Source organism: Numenius arquata, chromosome 4 (assembly GCF_964106895.1).
Source record: "Numenius arquata chromosome 4, bNumArq3.hap1.1, whole genome shotgun sequence".
Classification (NCBI taxonomy): domain Eukaryota; kingdom Metazoa; phylum Chordata; class Aves; order Charadriiformes; family Scolopacidae; genus Numenius; species Numenius arquata.
Window position 1 is genome coordinate 25,480,068 of NC_133579.1, and position 22,513 is coordinate 25,502,580.

The 22,513-nt window shown below is 43.4% G+C and overlaps 1 protein-coding gene across 1 annotated transcript; it reads left to right on the forward strand.

Moving 5' to 3' along the window:
- Positions 1-10,644: 10,644 nt before the first annotated feature.
- Positions 10,645-20,665, forward strand: CIDEA (cell death inducing DFFA like effector a). The gene is made up of 5 exons (XM_074146680.1): positions 10,645-10,682; positions 14,443-14,599; positions 14,789-14,932; positions 17,118-17,299; positions 20,533-20,665. The coding sequence occupies exons 1-5, from the start codon at positions 10,645-10,647 to the stop codon at positions 20,663-20,665; spliced, it is 654 nt and encodes a 217-aa protein (XP_074002781.1).
- The last annotated feature ends 1,848 nt before the right edge of the window (positions 20,666-22,513 follow it).

The following is a 22,513-nucleotide window of genomic DNA, read 5'->3' on the forward strand; positions in this document are numbered from 1 at the left end:
ACTCAGTGGCATCGTACTTCGAAAATGTCCTTTATAGAAGTACTAGGGATTTTTAAAAGAAAACAAGAAAACAAACCCTCAAACAGAAAAAAAAAATGCTTGATGCATTACCTGAAAACCTGGTTGCATATCCAGCTGAGCTGATGTGGCTACTCTTAAAATGACTAGACACTTCCTCTAGCGCCATAATGTCAGCATTGCTGTGGTTTCCTTCAAGCGAGAGATTTTCATTTTCGTATCTTTCCCCTGACAAATATCTTTCCTACTGACAAATCATAGGCCTTTATTATCTTCCTGTTGGCTTAAAAAATACAATAGATTGTTTGAAACAGTTCCAATTCTGCGTGTACATCCAGAATAGAGCTTGGTCTTAACACAGAGCCACCTGCTGACAGCCAAGTATATTCATTTTAAATTCTTAAAATCAGAACTGGTTGGTGTTTAAATCGCATATTGATAAATAGAAAATAATGGATAGAAAATATGTAAATCTATTTTAACCAAAAGAAACCTACGCACATTGAATTTGGACTGTTATCTCTGTTTCGTAGAAAACAACAGTGCTTGGTAATTTTTTTCTGACTCTTTATCTGTATCAAAGGGCTTTGAAGGAGAAAAGTTAAAAAGCAGATGATTAAAAACAAACACAACTATGCAGCAATCCTGTTTTATCTTTAAACATATGTAAAGCAGCACAGATACTACATGTGATATATGAGAGAGACTCCTTAAAATCCACCACTTTTGGATTTTAATTTCAGAGGTGGGCAAATTTCCATTCACCTTGATTCTGTTCAGTAGTGAAATGAGCTGCCAAAGCCAGAGGGAAAAGAGCCCGATGTGACACAGCCCGTCTCTGACCAGTGTTTGGATCAAGAACGTCTGATGGAGCGCCTCGCTCTGAAAGACAAGTTCAGTCTGTTTTCAGACTGACTGTTCAGTCAGCTCTGCCTCATGTGCCCGGGGACATTTCAGATGCCATCACCTGTGCATGCCTGAGAGGCTGTGACAAAACGCCTGCATTCGATCCCATTTTAAACCAAATGACCAGTGCTGGTGTATTAGGTGGCAAGTACATGTGATGGCTTAAGGCCAGAAACCAGGACGGCCACTCAAAAGCAGAGTATTTCCGCAAATCCTGATGACTGTGTTTATTTACTTCTGCTTAGAGTTGTATGAAGAAGCAAGGAGGGTGCATACACAAGTTCCTTCGGTATCTTTTTATTTCCTTCTCGGGATTGTACAGAAGCAAGACCCATCTGGATGCAGTCCTGAGTAATGTGCTCTAGGCAATCCCGCTTCAGCAGGGGAGTTGGACTAGATGATCTCTAGAGGTCCCTTCCAACTCTGACAATTCCGTGATTCTGTGATCCGTGAAAATCCGATGCAGTTATTGGTCTAGCAACATTTGATGCCTTTCCAGGCTTGTTTTCCTGACCCTCCATCAGTGTGACGAGTAGATGGCTGCTGCCTGGGGCTGCCCCTGGCTGTCTTGCCATCCTGCACCACCTCTCGGGGCTTGTGGAGCTGTAAGTTTCCCTAACTTGAGTCCTGCCCATACACACAAAAAGAAACCACAGAACCCATTCCTAGAGGCTACCTCAGCTGGGCTGGCTTGCCAACAGAGGGCAGCCCTACATTGGGATGGCTTTCTGTGCCCAGGGACTCAGATCCACCCTTGCCTGTGCTGCCTGCTGGACGCACCCTGGCCATACTGGCCTTCCCCATCTATCCCAGTCAGCCGGCTGGGGGCGAGCGACAGACTCGCCCTGCACCTCTGGCATTACCGATGGGCTGCAATACAGGAGCAGCGCTTTAAAACCTCATCCTATGGCTCTCCTTGAGCTCCTCGAGAGGAATTCATACATCTCTTTGGTTAATGCTTGCATAGCCACTGTCAAGCAACACATAAGCACTGTTTATTTAATGATTTTGTGCTTTTAAGAGTATGTGTGTTAGGATGGAAAGGCTAAACACATAATCTAAGACAGAAAGGATTCATTCTAAGTGATCACGGGTCTCCATGCACCCACTGTAAGGGCCAAAACAGACATTTGACACTGATAGGCAGGAGCCAGCATCACAGAAAGGAATGTGCTATGTGGAAAAGCCAATAAGATTTGAATATAGTTAATATGTGGAAACAGGGTAAGGTGGTCCAGTTAAATTTGTGGAAATAACATGAAATACAACCCATCTCTAGAAGGTTGTCCCAAGAAGAGCAACAAGGTTTAGACCGAAATGACAAATAGGGCTAAGAAAGCGTGCCTCAGAGTGGAAGCAAGTAGGCAGTGTCTGGAAGATCTCAGCAGGGATGGCCAAAGCCTTCGCTAGACACCTAAAGCCAAGAGCCTTTGAGAATCCACTCTGAGCAGACCTGAGCTCCCAACCCAAATGCAGCTTTCTCACCGACCTCTTCCAGGGGATGCAGTTCGGATGGCAGCCAGAGCACACATTTCGGCCGGATCCCTCACACCTATGCTTTCCCTAAAAATTGAACTAAATTGGCGTAAAACTCACAGAGTGAAAACAGGCTGACCTTTTACCTTGGGTGAGCTTATGGCAGTATATTGTGCATATAAAAGTACAGCTTGTTCTCTCACCCAGTAGTCCCCAAGAGTGACTGCATCAGCATTGCTTGCTTCTTTCTTTAAAAACAAATAAACAAAAAACCAACTCCAAAACACTGAAAAATGATGAGTAGGCTAAAGTTAGCTGTGGAAATCGTTGAGACAGAGGCCTTGCTGAGTGCCTATCAAAATCAGTAGGGATCTCTCCATTTACCTAATGGGCTTTGACTGAGCCCTAGGTGAAGGGGCAGGGGGTGGAAATCTGTGCTGATTACCCCTAACAAAGAAGTGTTTGAAATAATCTGCTGCCATCTGTCTTTGTTTTGCTAACCCACTCAGCTGGGCCTGAACAGAAAATCCATCAGATGAATAGAGAATTAATTATTGCAAGAATTACTCGTTTGCATTTCTCACCTTCCGCAAGAGCTACCCCCATTGACCACGCGGGAGATTTCCTTGCAAAATTACAACAAAATTAAAAGGCTACAGATTTTACATACATATGCATATATGTCATGCAAGTTATAAAAATAGATAGATTTCTTCAGCCTCAAAGAGCTGCTATAAGATTTCTGTTGTATTCAGAGGTGCCAATAACTTTATCTGGGTTTGGGGGTAGAAAGGAGCTTAAGTGTCTTTTAATAAAAAATTAGTAATATTTCATGTGATTGCTCAACTCTCTCCAACTATGTGGACTTGGCGCTGATTATAGGAATCTAATGCCATTGCATGCAGTGTTACATGTGTACATGTCTACCTGGGGCAGAAAAAGGAATGACACTATGAGATGAGAAAAGCTAGGGAGGACCAGATCATTGGATCTTTTTCTAGCAGGAGGACAATTCCTCTTTTTAGAGTAACCACCTATAAGCAAGAGTACAGAAGCTCAGCAACAATCTGACAAATGAGTATTTGGTCTGTGTTGCAGAGGGCAGGAAGGGACACGGTTGATGGCTTGTTCAGGAGATGTGAAGTCTATTTCCATGGGAAGCAGCAGCATACGCAACACTCTGAGTTCAGTGACCCAGAGCCAGTGGGACACATCTACACATAAGCACTTCAGCCATTTGCTCTCACTGCAAATACATAATTGTTTATCGGGCTTCTAACCTAGTGAAATAACTGGAAATAGAATTTCCCTGGCAACTCTTTGCCAGGCAATGATACCACACAGAAAAGTTACAGCTCTTCTTTCCATTTCCTCCAGAGATGGTTACTTAATTTGGGTTTAGTCACACAAAAAATGGACACAGATACAATTGAGGACCACAGAATGTTTTGGGGTACCTTCCCAAAGCATCCAGAAGATTTTACTGACTCCAACTCCAAAGAAATCGCTTCCTAATTTCAGATTTGCAGAAGATCCAAGCAGTAGTAAAATTTTCTCAGCATACTACACTTCACAGACAAAATGAAGAGATTTGGTATAACTTTACAGGAGTTCAGTGACAGTTCAGAATAGATTAATTTGTATAACATGCATGTCCAAAAGTGACAAAACAATGATAAAAGTATTTAACCTTGGTGATTCATGTGGAAGAAGCTCATGATCTCTGCTGCATAACCATGCCTTTTGAACCTTGTGGAAGTCAGCAGAATGATTAACATTCAGGCTCACGTCTGCACTTTGGCTCCAAAGTTACTCTGCAATAAGGCATTACAGGAGCACAGTCATTCTCAGTCACTCATCACAGGAACATGAGTGAATATGACAGTGGATATTCCAGCTCTGGCTGTGTTTAAGAGTTTTCTTATCAGGTGGTAGTAATATGCCCCTCGTATCTGTCAGAAAGAGAATGGCTCGAGTGTGACCGTGAGATAAGGCTGGTAGCCCCATATCCTCCTCAACATGTTCCCCTTGCTTCATTTCAGAAACTAAGCCTGGGCCAGGTGCTACTTGGCTGGTAGACCACCAGGAAAACATGCCCAGTTGGAGCAAAGTGATAAATGGCAAGATTTCTCAAGAATCAGACTTATTATCAATGCTCACTTGCTCTAGCCTCACTGTAAGTGAAAGGGTTCAGTAACTTCGTGCTCTGAAGTGTTGTGACCCACACTAACTGGGTTTGTCAGGCATATTACCCAATGGTCAGAGTCAAAACCAGCAAAGACAAAGCTGAAGTTTGGATGGGCCAGGAGACAGCTACATGGGTTGGGGCCAGTGGGGGAGGCACAAACAGACATCTGAGATCGTGAGGTGGGAGAGGGCAGGGACTTTGGAGCCGAGGTGACCAGGGGCGAGAAGCTGCAGTTGAGCTGTGGTGGAAAGCGACCGGTGAGTAGTGTGGGTTAGTCATTCAGATCTGGGAACTATAGACCTTACAGCATAAACTTATTCTCCTCGTTCTACAGCCTGACCCACCTAAAGGCAGACCTGAGGGAAACCAGTGGGTGTTAGGGTGAACCACAGACCACCTCAATGACTAACAACTACTCCTATTCCTAAGAGATTATGATAGACAGCTACACACATATGAAAATAGTCACAGTGTAATAATAAAAGACCCGTTAGAGTCTAAAGACTGACTGTGGATATTTTGCAGTGATGGATACAGATACAGAGGCAGACCAGCCCTGGTCAGAAGACACTTAGCTCCTAATTCAGGCTTGGACTCCAAACTAGGTGTGACAGTCACTTGACTTTGAGAGCTCCTGCAGCTTACCAAGAGCCTTTTTATCCAGAGATCAAAAGTACCTGAGCAGAATCTAAAGGCAATAAGCCATAGCAGTATTTTTCTCAGTCCATTTCAATCCATGGTCCCTAAAAATTTCCTAGTGAAGCTGCTTTGGAAATTTCACGTCCACATAGCATCTATGAACCTAGTTCCTGTTTGTGCATCCCTTAAAGATGACTGGTCATTAAAATTAAAATTAGAAATGACTGATCAGAAGTCAACACATCACAGGCTGAAACACATTGATTCAAATGCAGTGTGACCATCAGGAAGGTCACCCATTAAGCTGACTATTCTTGCCTTAGTCTTTATGCTTTGGACAAAACCAAAATACAATACTGTTATTTTTAATTAAACTTTGAAAACATGTCATAAAAGCATGAACTACAGATACTCCTTGTCCATGAAGATTTTTTAAATCTATTTTTTTAATTAATTATTGCACCTACAAAGAGGCGTGAGCTCACAGTTCAGTCTGGGGGGTCAGTAGTTCTGGCTCTTCAAGATCTGCTATAAAAATCCTAACATCACTGTACAGCTGTGGGACAATTCCACACCTGATAGCCTCTCACCTCCATTTTGGGGAGAAAAGCCTCAGAAAATAAAATTTAAATGCTTATAAAATAGAAAGTCATATTTCTTTCTGAATAATATTTTCTTTTCTTCCCATAGAGAGTATCAGTAAACAATAGTAAACTGTAAAGATGTTAGAAACAAACAAACAAACAAAAAAATTAACTGCGATTTAATTTAATTTGGAGCTTATGTATTTTTGAAGTTGCAACTCTTGAAATGTAAAGTAAAATATTTCAGATTATCCTTGGCATCATCAGAATAAACAAATATTAATTTTCCCATACAGTATCTTCAATAATTAATCTCACGGGCAACATTTCTGTCTTTCATTACTGCTGTCACAATGTAGATCTCAATAAGTCAGCTTTCAGCTAAATGCTGCCCACAAATGCCTACAATTCATTCACACATACAGCATTGCAAAGGGGGTAAATGAGGGCAAAGCCTGACCTTCTGATTTTAATATCCTGTCTAACTATAAAACATCTAAATTTAAATTTGTATTCGAAGAATTTCACACAACTGAAATGCTCTTGACAGGGTATTTTTTCCCATGGATACAGCATGTGCCCATCCATCAACACTCTCTTGATCCTATTGTTAAAATCATTGAAAACCAAAAAGAACAAAATAAAACAAAATACCCACCCATGAAATCTTGTAATAAAGAACATTTTTTCTGGGCCAGATGGTTCACTGCAGGAAAGGGTTAGTCTTTTGTTCAAACAAGGCTTTCAACATCAGAATCTTTGCTGGCCACAGAACCATTTCTAGGCAATTACAGAGGATTTTAATTAGTACCAAAAAATGTTCCCAGCTTCTGCACAGCCTTGCAGAGCAGCAAGATCACCTTTAGGAGGAGCCTCATCCCCTCCTGTACAGCTAATAGAAACACTCAGTGGCTCCTGCAAAGCTCCAAAGCTGTTAAGCATTACGAAATACGGTTTCATTAATGAAGATTCTGAAAAAGATGGAAAATGATAAAAGCAACCTCATGAGATCTTTAACTCTACAGTCTTATCTGCAAATAATCAGCTGTATCTAAGCCTTCCGTGAAGGATGCTTGTCTAATTTGCTCTTAAAATCTTTCAGTGATGGTGCAGTAGTGATTAATACAAATACTAAGAATGAAGAACTAAATCTTTAACATGAACAGCCTGGCAGAAATAAAGCAGAATCAGAGGCAGTGGAGATAGAAATCTGCTGAATAGTAAAAGTGGTTTAGAAACAAACATTGTTATTTTGAGGATACAGTGAAAAATAGAAAGTTGGGACTCTATGGAAGGGATAGGATATAATTAAATTTACTTAGGGGGGGTTGCAAGACTGATTCTAACAGAAGTCAGAATCAGACTTATCCAAACACAGGAAAGGGCAGAAAGGCTGAACAGAAGGTCAGCTTTTGCAAATCTAAGCCAACCCTTGTCATCTGTTACCTTTGTTGCTAATGCTGGTGTAAGTACATCTGCTCACACTTCCTGCACTCCCCTCTTAGGTCAAGGGAGGCAAGGTATGGAAACACTTTATTCTGCAGTAATCTTGCTCATGTAATTTGTCAGAGCTTTGAGAAATAGAAGGAATGTCCAAATTGATCCCTGGTGTCCTGATTTGTCCTCTGTGTCATTTGAACACTGGCCCAAGCAATGTTTGTGTCTAATTAACTTCACATCTTCAGTAGGCAACTGATCCCAGCACCTAACAGTCACCTTAGAGTTTTAAGTGTTTCTTAATGGACAACCTAATTCTCCTCTCCTGCAGGTTAAGCCCCTGTAGGCATAAAGAAAATTCTATTTAGTTCCTCTTCACAGAGTTCTCTCAAGTTATTGAAGCCCGTGATTCATACCTTCCCCCAATCTTCCCATTTCCCAAACTACGCAGCCCATACACCATGTTTTCTGGATCTCCAATCATTCCCACTTTCCCTGGGGTTTGTTCCAATTTGTCAACTGTTTTCTTGAAAGGTGGTGAGGAAAATCTGGCCTGATACCACAGGCTCACCAATGTGAAATTTCATGCAAAACTACTTCAAGTGCTTTCTCCTCCCTGTTAAACATGCCATGTGCAGACTTTCTTTTCACAGCACTGTGACCCCGGTGAGGAGTGACTTAAGCAAACTTGTTTTAACTTGAACTGCAGTGGACAAATAACACATATGGAGCCAGTCACTGCACCTCAGCAAAGGGACAGCAAGACAGTAATTTAGTAAGCGGGATTAACACAGTTGCTTATTTAACTCCACCTCGAGTGTTCACTCCCTTCAACATCAGCCACGTACTTTGTCCCTTGCATGATTAATGCTTTCAGTGACAACTGAAGCAAAACGTTGCTAAGTATTCTGGCCTCCTCACCTCAACCTATGGTTTGTTTTCACTCCCTGCAGAAGAGCTGGATGATTCTGCCTCTTACTGCTAGTGTCCTTATTGTTATCTTGTCACATATGTTTTTAATGAGATCTCGCTTTTTGCCTTGGCCTGCCAGATTTGGCTCATGCTACCGTTTTATACTCTTCCCCGGTGGTTTCTGCACACATCTCACCTGTACGCTGTCTTGCTGCTGTTCAAAGACACTTCTTTGCTGAGGTGCCCACCCAGCTCCTGGGTCAGTGATTTTACCCATCTCATGGCTTTACTGCCACTTGCTCAGAAAAAAAAGAGTATTAGCGCAGCTTGTGTAACTACAGGTAATACGCTCCTCTCCTTCCAGATCAGGACAGACTTCGAAAGGACATGTTTTTCCTGTTACTCTTAGTCAACAGCTGCGTTTGTATTTGTTATGACAACTGCCACGCAAGTTGAAGCACTAATGCCGCTGGAGGAGCATGTCCTTGCAAAACACGCTGTCCTGCCTCAGAGCTGTGGCAGGCCTTGCGCCGGGTATGTCACCTCGGGGGGCTGCTTGGCAGTGGCTGCACTGGCTGGATGTCTCTGCAGAGACCTCTGGGAAGAAGCACGTGACTGGAAGAAAGCTAAGCTTCTGCAAGACCAAAATTTCCACCTCCTCCAGACATTTGTGCCCCAGCCTGTTCCAAAAAATCCTTGAAGTTACTACAATTTCCATATTGTTTCTAAGAGGCACTCTCCCTTCCCTTAGAATCATAGAATTGCCTAGGTTGGAAGGGACCTTTAAGATCATCTAGTCCAACCATCAACCTAACTCTGACAAAAACAAAAAACCACATCTCTAAACCATGTCACTAAGTGCTATGTCAACCCGTCTTTTGAATAACTCCATGGAGGTAGGATGGGACAGACCACTGGACAAAACATCTCCTTCTACCCTGTTTCCTCCCTCTGCAACAGGAAAAGCTGCAGTATATAGACAAGATTTTTGACAGTAGAGAAACACTTGGTAAGAATTCCTTACAAATGTGTCGCTTTGCGCAAATAACTTCATCGTGGCCCACAATCAACCACAAGATACAAATCTAGGGGAAAACAGGCTGTTTGGAGTCCAGTGCTCAGGGAACTGTTCCCCATTTCCCGCTCTCGGTGACATACTGTCAGGGACAAATCACAGAAGTGTAACAAAACTAAACAAAAGGAAAAGAAGGGGTTAACATATGAGAAGTGTCCCCACACACCTGCAAGCCCTAAGTAGCCAAAGGAGGAAGAGATAAAAGTCTGGGCTCGGGTTGCCAGTAAGAAGTTTGTTAGGTTAAGCTTTGCTCTGAGGAGGGGAGCTTATTTACTCCACCAAGCCGGGAAGGAGATGCTGCCCCAGGAAATTATTTAGACTGGATGAAAAGGTGGGGGTTTTTTTAATAGCTGATAAGGGCTCCAAAGCTGAGGACTGAAGACACCTAGCAGGTGTCAGCCTGCCTGTTAGAGAAACCTGAAAAGTAAAGATACTGTGAGTGGCTCTTCCTGCCCTAAACAGGCTGGCACAGGAAAAACAATCCAGGCAACCAGGTGACTACCTATTCCTGACCCTGGGAGTAGCCTGAGAGCTGGTGGCAAAGGCCTCCAGAGTCTTTCCCTGGTTAGCAGTGAGAGGGTTTCCTGCTGCAGGTCCTGGCCCTGGGTCAGGCTGTTGCCTGGTTCTGAAGCTCCTACCCCTGTTTTCCCTGTGCAGTAACGATTTGACCGCTCTGAGGAACAGAACCTGGTTTCAGAGTCAAAAAAAATAATAGGGTATTTGTGCCCACAGACATATGTAAAATGGAAAACCTGCCTTTGTACCTGCTCCATAAATTTAAGTTGCGGCTCTTCTGCCTATAGGAATAACGCTAAATACCTCCACTGAGGCTACTGTATACATTAATCCAAGCTGTAAGCTTATTCACAGGCTCTAAAATCAGAAGCTGAGACACTTAATCTGTTGATTTGCTCTAATGCTGAGAGGCTTCATAATGAGATTGGCTTCCACTGTTGCTATATTAGCTGTAACCAGCTAATATATAGTATGTGACTCAAATACGTGCTAAAAAAAAAAAAAACCCACAAAAACCCTTCTCGCTCTTTTCCTGAGTAAACTGTAAGGCAAAACGCACCTGAAGAAAGATTCCTTCCACGCTGCGGTATCTTACACCTGCTGTCACCCCCCCGGTTTGTGCCGCGGGGAAGCTTTAAACCCGGCTGAGGCTCGGCGCCGCCGCGACAAGCCGCTCGGGGAGGGATCTCTGGGCAGAGCATCCCCCCCCCGCCCCGCCGCCTTTCCCCGGCACGGCTCCCGGGGCCGCGGAGGGGGAAGGAAGGACGGGGCGGAGGGGCTGTCCTGTCCCGTCCCGTCCCGTCCCGTCCCTCCCCGCCGCGGGGAGGAGCACGGCCCGCCCGCCCCCGCCACTTAAAGGCCGCGGGCGGCCCTGCCCCACGGCCGGCCCGGCCATGGAGGCGGCGCGGGAGTGCGTGGGCTCGGTGGTGCGGTGAGTGCGGGGCTGGGGAAGGATTAAATGTGGTGGGCGCTCGGTGGGAGAAGCAAGCAGGGGTGCTCTCGCAGCCTTTCCAGCCTCCCGTGAAGTTCTTCCGAGGGAGGCGCGAGCGGGAGCTGGGCGGTTTAGCCCCCTTCTGAGGTGTAACGGCTGGGAGGCGTCCGCCGCCTCTGGGCGAAGCTGCCGGGCTGTGTGTCAGGCGTGGGGTCTCGGGGTACGGACGAGCCGCTTGTACTCGGTGACAGCGTGAGGGCGACTCCCGGCCTCTGTTGGCACGTCAGGTGTGCTGGCCCCATCCATAAAGGCGTAGCTCCGGACGCCGCTCCAGCGCCGTCCCGGTATCTCTACAATTCATGTTTTATCAGGGAAACTGAAGCTGCAAGCTAGGCGAACCCTGACTAATTTCTGATTATTTTTATTTTTTAATTTTTTTTTTTACCTTGCTGTTACTGCCGTGGTCGTTTGCCTGTGAACTCTAACCTAAAAATCAACCCGTGCCATATTCTGAAGCCGCTCGTGTTGTGCAACATTGATTTTTCTGTGTGAGGCTGAAGACCGTTGCACCACATCCTTAGACAAACATACATGGCATATTGCAAACAGAGGTAGAGTGAAATATGTGTACGGGCCTCAAGGCAGGCTTGTAATCCCCGTGTTCCCCTTAAAAAAAATTAATTCATCTGTCCTACCAGTCTTGACACTACACGGAATGCTTGGGGCACTATGTGTGGGTCTCTCTCTCTAGCGGGCTGTAGTTATACAGAACAAACTGGACGAGATGCTAGAGTTTGAAGATACCTGCTCTTTCAATTATATTTTTACGTCTTCCACTGACATAGGATACCTCTCCCCTTTAGGGAAGAGCTAGGACTTGATCCTTCAGACTTTAATAATAGTGGAGCTGTCTGTATCTAATGTGTTACTCAACTTTCTAATAAAGCTGGCTGCACCTTAGTATCTTCCTTTCCTCGCCGCTGCTTGTTTCCAGACTTAGCTTGATCAACTTTTAATAGGAAATTATTTTCAGTAACTTCTGAATCTAGCAGAGGAATTCCCTGTATCAGGAATCTGTTTGTCTGGTTTCTGAGGGCAGCTGCAGCAAAAAGGAATCTTTCTAGGAGCCCTGACCGTAGGCTGGCCTGTTTGAGTCTGTGGCCTTTGTAGGGGGGAAACAAAGGAAAACCAAGCTTTCGGCAATAGGCCCAGAAATGGGAGGGTTCGCACTCCTTTTAGCTGGCTTTTCTTAATCACGCTGGCTTTTGTTTCCTAGTACTTCTCATTAACTTGAAACCTCAGCCCACACTGGATCCCAGGCTAACAGCTTCATAAGCAGACTTAGTTTAAAGGTGATATTGACTGGTTTTATTGAAATGTAGGTGAAATCTTATCAATGTTAAATAACTCCCTGAGACTTGGACTCCTGTTAAGTAACTGCCAGATAGAGCTAATGAAAGTTCTGGTTTATTAATCTGTTTGGGTTTTTTTCTGGGACTTTTTACATCTGATAGAACTAGGCAGCAGTGTGAGGTGATTGGTCTTGAATCCTGAAGAAACTTCTGCTCAGAGCTGCAAAATATGGCTTGTATATTTGGCTGTGCTAATGCCTGAGGTGAACCCTGTTAGCTCAAGTCCTGCCCATGAGCTGTGCCTCTAATGCTCTTCTTTCTGTACCAGGATTTAGGTTTTGGCTTTTTTCCTTATGCTTTCTTTTGTGAATGACAACTTGGCTTAAGTAATGGGAAAGAAAACTGTTCAACAGGACTGGTATTTTCTGTCCTCTCAAAAAGAAACCCCCAAACTTGGCAGTGCTGTCATATATAGCACTCAATTAACTATTCTACATGCTAGTTTTCAAATGTAAGAGGGAACAGGATGTGATTGGGTGACTATTGACTTAGTCAGTGGAGAGGTTAACACACACGCCCTGTCCTAGCACGCTTCCCTTCTGTAGAGCTTCAATGCCTTTGTCAGTGCTATTCTGTCACCGCGTCTTCCTCCCTGCTCTTGACCCTTCTCCAGAAGGAAAGTGCTTATTAGCTCTTTAATTTGGAACAGTGCCCATCTCCTCAGAACCGTACTGATTGCTCATCCTCACCACCTTTGTTACAGGAAGGAGCAAGGTTTCTACCAGTCATGTATATATGCAAACTGTTGAAAGCCAGAGATGTAGTATTTGGACAGCACTACCAAGTAGGTATTAGCTTGAGCTAGAATAACACTGTTGAATGTCCCCCTTCTTTTGAAAAATAGAGGCTCCAATAATGCTGAGGAGTTTTTGAGGAAGAGAAACTTTGGTGTACAGAGGAAAGGCAATGGCCCAAGCCCTGTAGAACAGCAGCTCAGAATGAGAGCAGGAAATAAATTAACTCCTGAAGCTCTGTCTGGCCAGTCATAGAGCTAACTTTGCATCCCAAAAATATGCTTAAAGAACAGATAAGAGGTTTGGGAAAGATATTTATTATCCCTGGTCAATGTGGATTTGCACAGAAAGGTGTGAGTGACTGGGACATTATTAGTTCAGTAACTTTCTATCATTTCGTCATTGTTCTAGGAATTCCTGTGTTTGCTCTTTGGCTGCAGAAAGAAACTGCCAGTTCACTCCCTCCCCCTCTGTGAAGTGTCTGAGAATAGAATTTTCCTACATAATGCTGACCTTTTACACCTATGTGGGAGAGCAAAATGGGGATGCATCCCTTTCCCACCCCTGTGCAATTCCATATTAAAGAGCAAAAGATATATAGGGGGTAAAGTCCGGGAATTTGGGAGGCAAAATATTGTCTCACTGTAAGACTTGTTAGAGGTCATTCCTTTCCAGGGGTCATGCAGATGGCAATTTTTGGCAAACTGGCTGATGAACTGAATTAACCAATATAATTCAGCAGCAAAAAGCTGTCACTAGATGTAGATAGGAGCAGGTCTGTACCTTGGTGGGGGAGTAGGCAGTTACAGGTTGTATGTGCTCAATTTTCCTAAGGGAACCTAACCAGTCACTATTAAAACATGCAATTGCCCGGTAAGATTTAAAACCTCCTTCTGAAAGTGTTTGAATTCTTCTAGCCTCTCTGACAGCCTGCTTCAACACTATCCATTTATGTACTTTCATCTTAATTGGCATTTCATTTGGCTTCTTTTGATACATTAGGGCACAAACAAGTTTTGATTTGTCATTTTCAAAACTAGATGAACTTTTATAGACTGTAGATACTATTTACAAGATAAACGCCTTGGCTGTTTACAAGTCAAACATAACTATATCAAAAAGCTCCGCTTGCATTCTGACGCTAGGTGTTTTGAATGTGGATAATATGGTCTGTGTTCCTAAAGTGAACTCATATCTTAACCAAGTAGTTGAAAGTAGTTTTGTGTGTCATCTGATTGTTTATCCTGCAGATAAAAAGAATGATCTATATGGCTGAATGCAGTAACAGCTGCTGCCTTTCCAAGTCAGTGTTAAAACCTGTCAGCCTCACTGTAATCGTGACCTTGACATCGGCTGAGCTAGAGGTGGCCCACGTCTCCTTGAAATGTTTTTAATTTTAGAAGTGTTTTCAAATGTCACTGGCAAGAGAAAGATCAGAGACAACTCGTCTGTAGGGCTATGTAGTATTTAGTTTTGAAAGCCAGCTCCACGAGTCTAACGTGACCTGTGAATTACTTGTATGATGTTCTTATGTCACTGAGCTCAGCAGTCCTCCTTCTCACGGCACTTGACATAACTATTTTTATAACTGTGCTGAATTTTTATTTGTCTTAGATCTTTGGTATCCGTGGGAGCATCTGTGGGAGCAGTAACAAAACAGACCCTGTTCCCTCCTCTCATGCCTGCAGGGCGACCTTTCCGTGTGTCGAATGCCTCCCGAAGCAGCCGGAAAGGAATTGTTGCAAGCAGCCTGCAAGAGCTCATCAGCAAGGTACAGCAAACATTCCCACTCCGGCTGAAACTTATAGTGAAGTACAGTATCCCAGAAAGGCAACCCACAGACTCTTGTTCTTCTAAAAATCATTACTGGGGAAGTTCAGGAGAATATGGCACATAAGCAAGTCTTAATATGAAACTATGGGCCCCCTTTCGAATGCTAAAATCAACTGGTTTTTTGCAGACTTTAGAAGCCTTCCTTATATCTGGAATAGTTACTCTGGTTTTGGAGGAAGATGGCACGGTTGTGGACACGGAGGAGTTCTTCAGGTCCCTGGATGATAATACACACTTCATGGTTCTAGAAAAAGGACAGAAATGGACACAAGTAAGTGTTGAGTGCCCCTCTCTCACTTGGCTAGAAGTAGTTGGAAAAATGTGGCTCCTAAAATTGTTGGAAAGAGGGGAGAAGAGAGAGAAAACTTTCCTCTCAAGAAGGCAAGGTATCAAGTCCTCATTGAGCCTTCCTGGGTGACAAATCCAGTTCACTGTTTTGCCCCTTGCTTGGACATAGAGCTGTTGGCAAAGATCTGCCAAAAAGTGAAATGAAACATTACAACTGAAAAGAATTATAGGGTAAATCCCATGCTTTTGGAGAGTCTCAGAAATAACTTTGTTCTTGAGCCTTTGTAACATAAAGAAAATTAGGACTTTGACTGCATGAAGTTAAAAATACAAGGTCTTTAAAGGTTAGCTTTTAGAAGGGGAAAAATGCCTAAATTAAGCAACGTAAAACAAGTTTTGCCTTGTGAAGGCTAGAAAAATGCTTGTGGTTAATCTTGCAAACAGCTAAAAGTTGTCATCAAAACCTAATGTTAGTCTACATGCTTCAGGATATTTTAAGAACTATTAAGATCAGCTAGCTATAGCCTTCTGATCATACCAGCTTCATGTCCAACTTGTGGTTTTGCAGGGGAATAATCATCTGTATGTTAATAAGATAGTCCTAATTGTCTTTCCATGAAATGATTGTTGCTGGAAAGTTAGCATCAAAACTACTTCTACCAGGTGCAGAGCTAGCTGAGGAGCTGTAAGCAGGCCTACTGTTTTTCTCTTTGTTTACGGATGGCTCAGCTGCATGGCCCCGTTTTCTCAGTCTCCTGTTGCAGTATGGGCAGTCTCTACGTTTTTCCCCTCACTGGCTCATCAACCTGCTGCATCTGGGCCATGAGCTCCCAAGAGCAGAAAAGAAGTTGGAGGCAGGGTATGACTCCACCTTGCTCCTTGCTGCTCTGCCCGATGTCCTGTCTGGCACGGCAGCAGAACAAGTCTTGAATGCCGCCCCTCTTCAGACTGTGCTGAGTGACAGCAGAAGGACTGCTGGAGCTTCACAAATCATCTGGAGTGTAGCACAAGCTCTGTCATGTTGATCCAAATACCCCGGGTGCTAATGGGGGATACACTACCAAGTGTACCGACTACTTGCATGTATCCAAAACTGTTGTTGATAGGGGGCCCTGTTGCTGAAGCTCGGAGGCTATCGAAGTAAAACAGGCATAAAAATGCTAGCTAATGATATACTACGGTGTTTAACTTGCTCTGACTTATCATGGCACTGTCTGAGCACCGGGGTGACAAGTACAAAAAGGCCCAGTCTTACACAACTTTATTGCATTTAGCATGCAAAAACCAGGTTGGCAGCTGCCAAGTCATTAACCTTGAGCAGAATGTGCTGAGCAGAGTATCCCATGTATCCACTAGATGTCTCTATAGATATGGATCTTCTCTACTGTTTTTCGGGTTTTTTTGTTTGTTTTTTTTTTGAAGGGAGCAATCCTGAAAGCTCCACTGCCAGCCCTGAAGCAGACAAGGGCTGCTTGCTTTCAGTAAAGGAGGCTGGATTTAAGGTGGAATATGACTTTCCACACCCCTCCTTTGCTTTTTATCTTAAGCTCAGTATTGAACCTTAGGCCTAAAAATCAGTGGTGGTTCCCTCCCCATGTTACTTTTTTAGTAGGAGGAAGAATAGCTGTTATGAGCCAGGATTTGAAATGAGGACCTGACTTTTCACAAATGTTGTCTTTGCAGCTATCTCTAAGATTGCTCATCAGTATTGTGTTCCTTCCTAAACAGAAGGACCTAATGTCATCCTGGTTATTTGGTGGCCTGTTAGTGTGGACTAATTGTGCTGCCTCAGCTAGCAGCTGGAACATACCAGGATAATTAAATGAGGGGAAAACTGTCCAGTGGCATTACCTGTGGCTTCAGTATACTCTGAAGAAGCAGCTTTATTACAGGAAAGAAATATTCAAGAGGTGCTATGTCACTCTAGAGTTTCTATGTCTGTCTGGAATAGCTTCAGAAGCCCGGTCAGGACTTGAACAAACTTACCTAAGCTACAGACTTGCTATTCTCAGTGCTAATGCTTTTAATTCTAGTTTAGAATTGATTGAGAACTAGCCCAAAGACTGGAATAAGCAATCTGCTTCTAAAGAGCTGCGCTATCAACGATTGTCTTGCTGTAGTTTCCTGGCTCAAGGTACAAACTGTCTCTTTCCCTCTTTCTAAATTAGACAAGAAATGGAGTTGCTGCTTTGAGGCAAAAGAAGAAAATGGGAGTAGCTAACATCACATTTGATCTGTACAAGCTGAACCCTAAGGATTTTATTGGCTGCTTAAACATCAAGGCGACCTTCTATGAGATCTACTCTGTCTCATATGACATCAAATGTATGGGAGCAAAAAGCATATTGCGGTGAGTATATTTCCACTGCTGATAGGGTGTATGCATTAATGTAAAGTCTGTGTTTGCTTGTTGGTTCTGTGAAGCAGGTGTGCTTGTAAACTTAGTATTTTTATTAATTCTTACATACTGGCCAGCATGCCGACTTTTCATTTGTAATGTGGATAGCTGACTTGTAAAAAAAACTTAGTATAGCTTTTTATGGTGGAATCTTAAATTTCCCCTAAGGCAAAATCTTATCCACTTGCATTTACTGCAAGGGTGTAGGTACAGTCTCTTTGTTTTCCTGAGAGAATTTCCCCAGATTCCTTTGACTTGTTTGAAGAATGCAGGAGGCTGAGGAGGAAGCATTTGACTCTTTGAAGGGGGGACTTCAAGGGGGTGAAATGAGAGAGGAATTTGAGATCTAATGGGAGAGGTCTTAAAGCTTGCTCACACTTTTGCAATACCCAGCTGCCAAATGCACTGAGCTACATGGAGGCAAAGGAAAATGGAAGAGACGTTACACTCATTATGGTCTTTGTGTGAAGTTGTCATCTGTAGTAAGATTGTGTGATGTCACTGTTTAAGCCAGCTGGTCTCTAAGCAAACTAATGGAGCCTAACAAGGACCACTGTCTCCTGCGTGACCAATCTGTGGTGGGTTGTGAGTTTGGTAGAACTGGCTGTTGGGAAATGCTGTCTTATGCAGGCACTAAATAATACCTGTCCTGTCTACTGCTTTCAACAGCATGTTGAAAGTCTGTGCCTTGTGAAAACCAGCAGTGTCCTGCCCTGGTTAAAGAAAACTCCTTCCGAGCTCAGCCTCCTGCACAGAGGTGCCATACTTTGATAGCTGTTTAAGCTGCAGCCCTGAATTTCTCTGCCTGACCTTTCAAATTCTAGTTGAGACACAGCAGTGTAGTGTTGTTCCATTTTATTACTTGGAGATCAAGACTTGCCTCTGTACAGAACAAACAAATGTATACGCCTGTAAGTGAGGTTTTCACTTCCCCTGAGCAACACGTAGTCTTTAGTTTGAAGTCTTCAAGTAGTCCTTCCTCTCATGATGCAGGTATTAAGCATTGTAATGCTAACATTGTTCCCTCTCTTTCTGTCTGACTGACCTCTCCCACTCTACTTGGGTGGTCCCTTGCTTAATCTTTCAGGCTACAGCTGGTGTGGCTGTAGGTAAGACTGATCTCTCTGGTCATACTGTAGTGATTATTGAACTATATGCTATGCCCACCTATAGGACTGGCTTAATTAGGGTTTCTTGGAAGCAAAGTCTTACCCTTCAGCAGCTGCACTCCTCCAGTTCCTATGTTTGTCAAGTCTCTTGAGCCAGAACAAACTCTGATTTCTGGCTATCTGCTGTGGAGATGAGTATCAGCACTGGAACTTGCACTGCTAAGGAGAATTTGAAGTGACAGTTCTGCCTCCCTGCCAGCACAGGACAACTGGTGAGAAAGAAATGGTACTGGCAAACAGCTGAACTAGCTGTGGAGTTCCTCTGGAAGTACTGCTATGTTATAGAGTTGAGCTTTGAGGGAAGTGCCAGTGTCAGGGTGGGAAAACAGTCTGCTAGCAAAGAGCAAGGGTGACAGAAGAGATAACCTTGGGTACTTTTGAACACAAGAGTGAGGTGACCTGTCTCCAGTTGCTATTGGAATTGAAGGCAGATGATGTTAGGTTCTTGGTGTAGTCCCTCAGCAATTTGGAACTTGTTAGCAAACTCTGATGCCCTCTCCCTGAGCCCACCTGTGGAGTGTGAAGGCAAAGGACTTTAAAATGCTGCAGTTGTTCGTTGGTGGGAGGGGTTCAAAGCCTACCAGATCTGATTAGTGCATTTCCCCTCGCAGTTTCTCCCTGTAGTGTCCAACTGAAGGATCAAATGTCCAGTTCAACAAATAACTTCCTCTGTGGCTTAAGTGTCAACTGCTCTTGTGTGCAAGTGACACACTGCAGCTGCTCAAAAGCTGGGTACCAGGTGCAGCTTTCTTTACAACTGTAAAGCCTCTTGGCCTGTACTATCTGGTGGAGGAAAGGACTTACTGAAATGGAATATGTGTGGGAAGTATGAAAAAAGGTACAGGTTTGGGGTTTTTTTTAAAGGCTTCCCAGGCTCCAAATACAGAATATTCTATTCTTTTGAAGCATTAGGTTTTGACTGCAAACCTTCTTTCATCACAGTGGAAACAACTGAATTTGTAGGAAGACGACTTTGCCATCTCTGCTAGAGCTCAAAGGAGAAGTGAAGAGCAGCAGAGGGTTCACAGCTGCCTGTTTTCTCAGACAGGAATTCAGAAAACCTTCCCTCTTTTTGCAGAAGAGGAAGGCTGGTCTGGTTTCTGCATCCTCAGAAACCGATCCCTTTCCAGTTTGGAAAGGTTCCGGTTCTTGCATACCGCTTCCGCAATGCCACTGCTTCATACTTGTGAGGGCCTACTTACTTTTTGGGGGATGAGACTTGAATATAGCTCTCAGCGCTCATGATCCAGTTGTTTCTTGGAGAGTGGAAGGAAGACACAGGTATAACTAGGTTGAATAAATGACCACTCAAATATGATGATCTCTATTCCCCTGCGGTCCTGTGGTGATCCACAGTCTATATAGTAGACCTCTGCTTGCCCGATCTTAGTTTGTGGATCTTACTGACTCTCACACAATATTATATATTTGAATGCTGATGCTTACTAAAACTTTAAAAAATAGAATAGTTGCGAACTGAGAATTCTTAAGGCTTGCAGCTTGGACAGTATTCATTTGCCTGGCTTCACTTGTTTTGCTCTTGGGCATCCACTGTAATGTGATTGCTCAGCTTCGGATCTAATCGAGTTTGATCTGTAGCTTGGAGATACAGGCAGTGCTGTGTTAGTGAATGGCCTAAAGGTGAGACGCAAGGTGGATTTATGCTGCAGGAATGCTGCTGGGCTCCCAGGCAAAGTGAAGTCTTTGGTGGTACTCTGATAGTTTGAGTGATGGCTTTGCAGAAGGCCCATAAATGTCTGACAGGATGACAGCCTGCTTTGTTAAATGTGTTTTCTGGTTCTGCCAACATGCCAATAGTTTTCTGTCAATCAATGACCACAAAAGTATTTGCTCTAACGAAGATACAGAAATGACCCGCTTCTCAGAAGCGAGGAGAAATGGAAGAGTTCTTAAATATATCTACCTAAGTCATCCTAAAGGTGTTGGGGGGATGGAGCAATGTTACTCTCTTGGTGAATTTGTAATTTTTTTTAAAACAAATGGCTTTTCTTCTAGGAAGTTGCTTCAGCTAATGTCCCATGCAGCACAAATAACCGGACAGTTTCTTCTCTATACTGGAACATATATGTTGCAGTTGATGGGTGAATATGATGAAGATGGCACGTGTACAAGATCAAGGCAGGAGTAGTGAACACAGCTGCACTTCTGATGTCAGATCCATTTGCTTAAAGACATTCTCTTGCCCAATTTTGATTGTAATGATGTTATAGTAGGGGGATGTCCACTGATGTGAACTAACAATTATCCCATTTGGGAATGCTTGTAGGCCTTAGTCACAAAATAAGTGTTTGGTGTTCGCAGGCTGTTAATGCAGCAAAAGGGTGGGTGCCTCATGTCTGAGAATTTGGCAAAAGGAGAGGGGGCAGGTTTTTGCCCCAGCAACTCAAAATGGATAATAAATATACTCAGAAACTTGCATGCTTTGTAACCAGTGGGGTATTTCTTGCACTGATCAAAACATAATTTAGTTGGGTTTTTTTATGGCTGTCTGCTTGCCCTCTGAATGGACTGAGCTGTAAGGCAGGAGAGGTGTGGTTTTGGGGGTTTTAATCCTTAACAGGGCTGGTATTAGTGCTCAACTGTCATTGTGGTACAAAAAGGTGAAGTGTGCTTCTTTATTTTATGCTACCCATGGAAGTACACAATACAACTGAATTCAGTGATTTGGTTCAGTGACTAACCGCTCTCATGAAGTCTAATTGGAGAAAGTGCAACTACTTAACAGAACCTTAAAATTTAGCCTTACTTCCCTTAAAACAAGTGAAAACATTTCATTTCAACTCTTTATATTTTTCTTCAAATCTACAGAAAGGTCAGGTTAGTATAGCTCATACCAGTTGAAGAAACTTATACTTCACTTCTGTAGTTTTTACTGTTCAGTTGCAAGATGACACTACATTCCCAGCTGTACTGAGGTACATGTAGCATGTGTAAGAGGTGCTGGATTTTGATGCCCCTGTGTTCAGCAGCGGGGACACCATCTGGTCTTGTGTAACACATATATGCTCTAAAATACGTATTTGTGGTTTCATAGTCTCCCAAGACAAGCTGTATAAAAGGACAAAGTTTTTAATCCTTAAGTAGAATTGCCCAGAATGTTTACAGTTTAGTGAACTGCTAGTGTGACTAGCTTCCAGCAAGCTTTTCCTCAACAGTGGAGAAAACTGGGAAATGAGCAGTGTTGGGCATCTTGTGTCAAAGTAAAAACTCCCATTGCTGAAGGGAAAAAGCCCAACTTCAGTTGGGTGGGGCTTTTGAGCTTTTCATTTGCTTGATCATGAAGAATTTTAGTACGTTGTTATATTCTAGCTTAAGTCTGAAAGCTGTTAAGAAGACAGAAGATACAGGTAATGTGTCTGACCTAATACCAGGGAAGCTCTGGTAACGGAGTGACTAAGTGGGCAGGGGAAGAAAACAGTGGGAGCAAAAGGGAAAAGGACCAATGTGTACCCACAGTGCCTGCCATGCCTCTGCTGAGACAGCAGTCCATTAACTATGTGCATCAACTGCACTGATCAGTTGGAGGAAAACCTAATCCACTAAAAGAGGAGCAGGTGGACTGAAAAGACCAAGCATCATGGTTGATGGGATCCATTCTGACCTGTTGGCTGGGTCTGTTCACTTCAAATGTCACTGATATGTGGGATTATTGCTTTTGCTTTTATCTGCAAATTTCACCTTCATAAGCTTATTTTTGCCTTCCCTTTATGGATGTGACTTAGCCAGCTGAAGCTGTATCTTTCAAATCACTGTTGTGATGAAACTCAGCTTAAATCCAAGTGTTAAAGGGACTGCTGGACACAAGTTCACTAGGTCTCCGCCAGTCTCTTCAGTAAAGGTATTATAAATAAGTAGACAGTTAAGAAAAACCTTGGTTTTTTCCCTGAGTTCTGTTGTTTCCCATCTACTTCTGAGTGTTTACTGGAGCAGGGGAGGGCACACAGCTCTGGGCAAGGGGAGGACTGGTTCTTTCCTA

Bases quoted from the DNA above. Each gene is read 5' to 3' on its own strand.
- CIDEA (XM_074146680.1), top strand. From the start codon at position 10,645: ATGGAGGCGGCGCGGGAGTGCGTGGGCTCGGTGGTGCG. The intron at 10,683-14,442 runs GTGAGTGCGGGG...TATTTGTCTTAG, and splicing joins TGCGTGGGCTCGGTGGTGCG to ATCTTTGGTATCCGTGGGAG. The intron at 14,600-14,788 runs GTACAGCAAACA...GGTTTTTTGCAG, and splicing joins TGCAAGAGCTCATCAGCAAG to ACTTTAGAAGCCTTCCTTAT.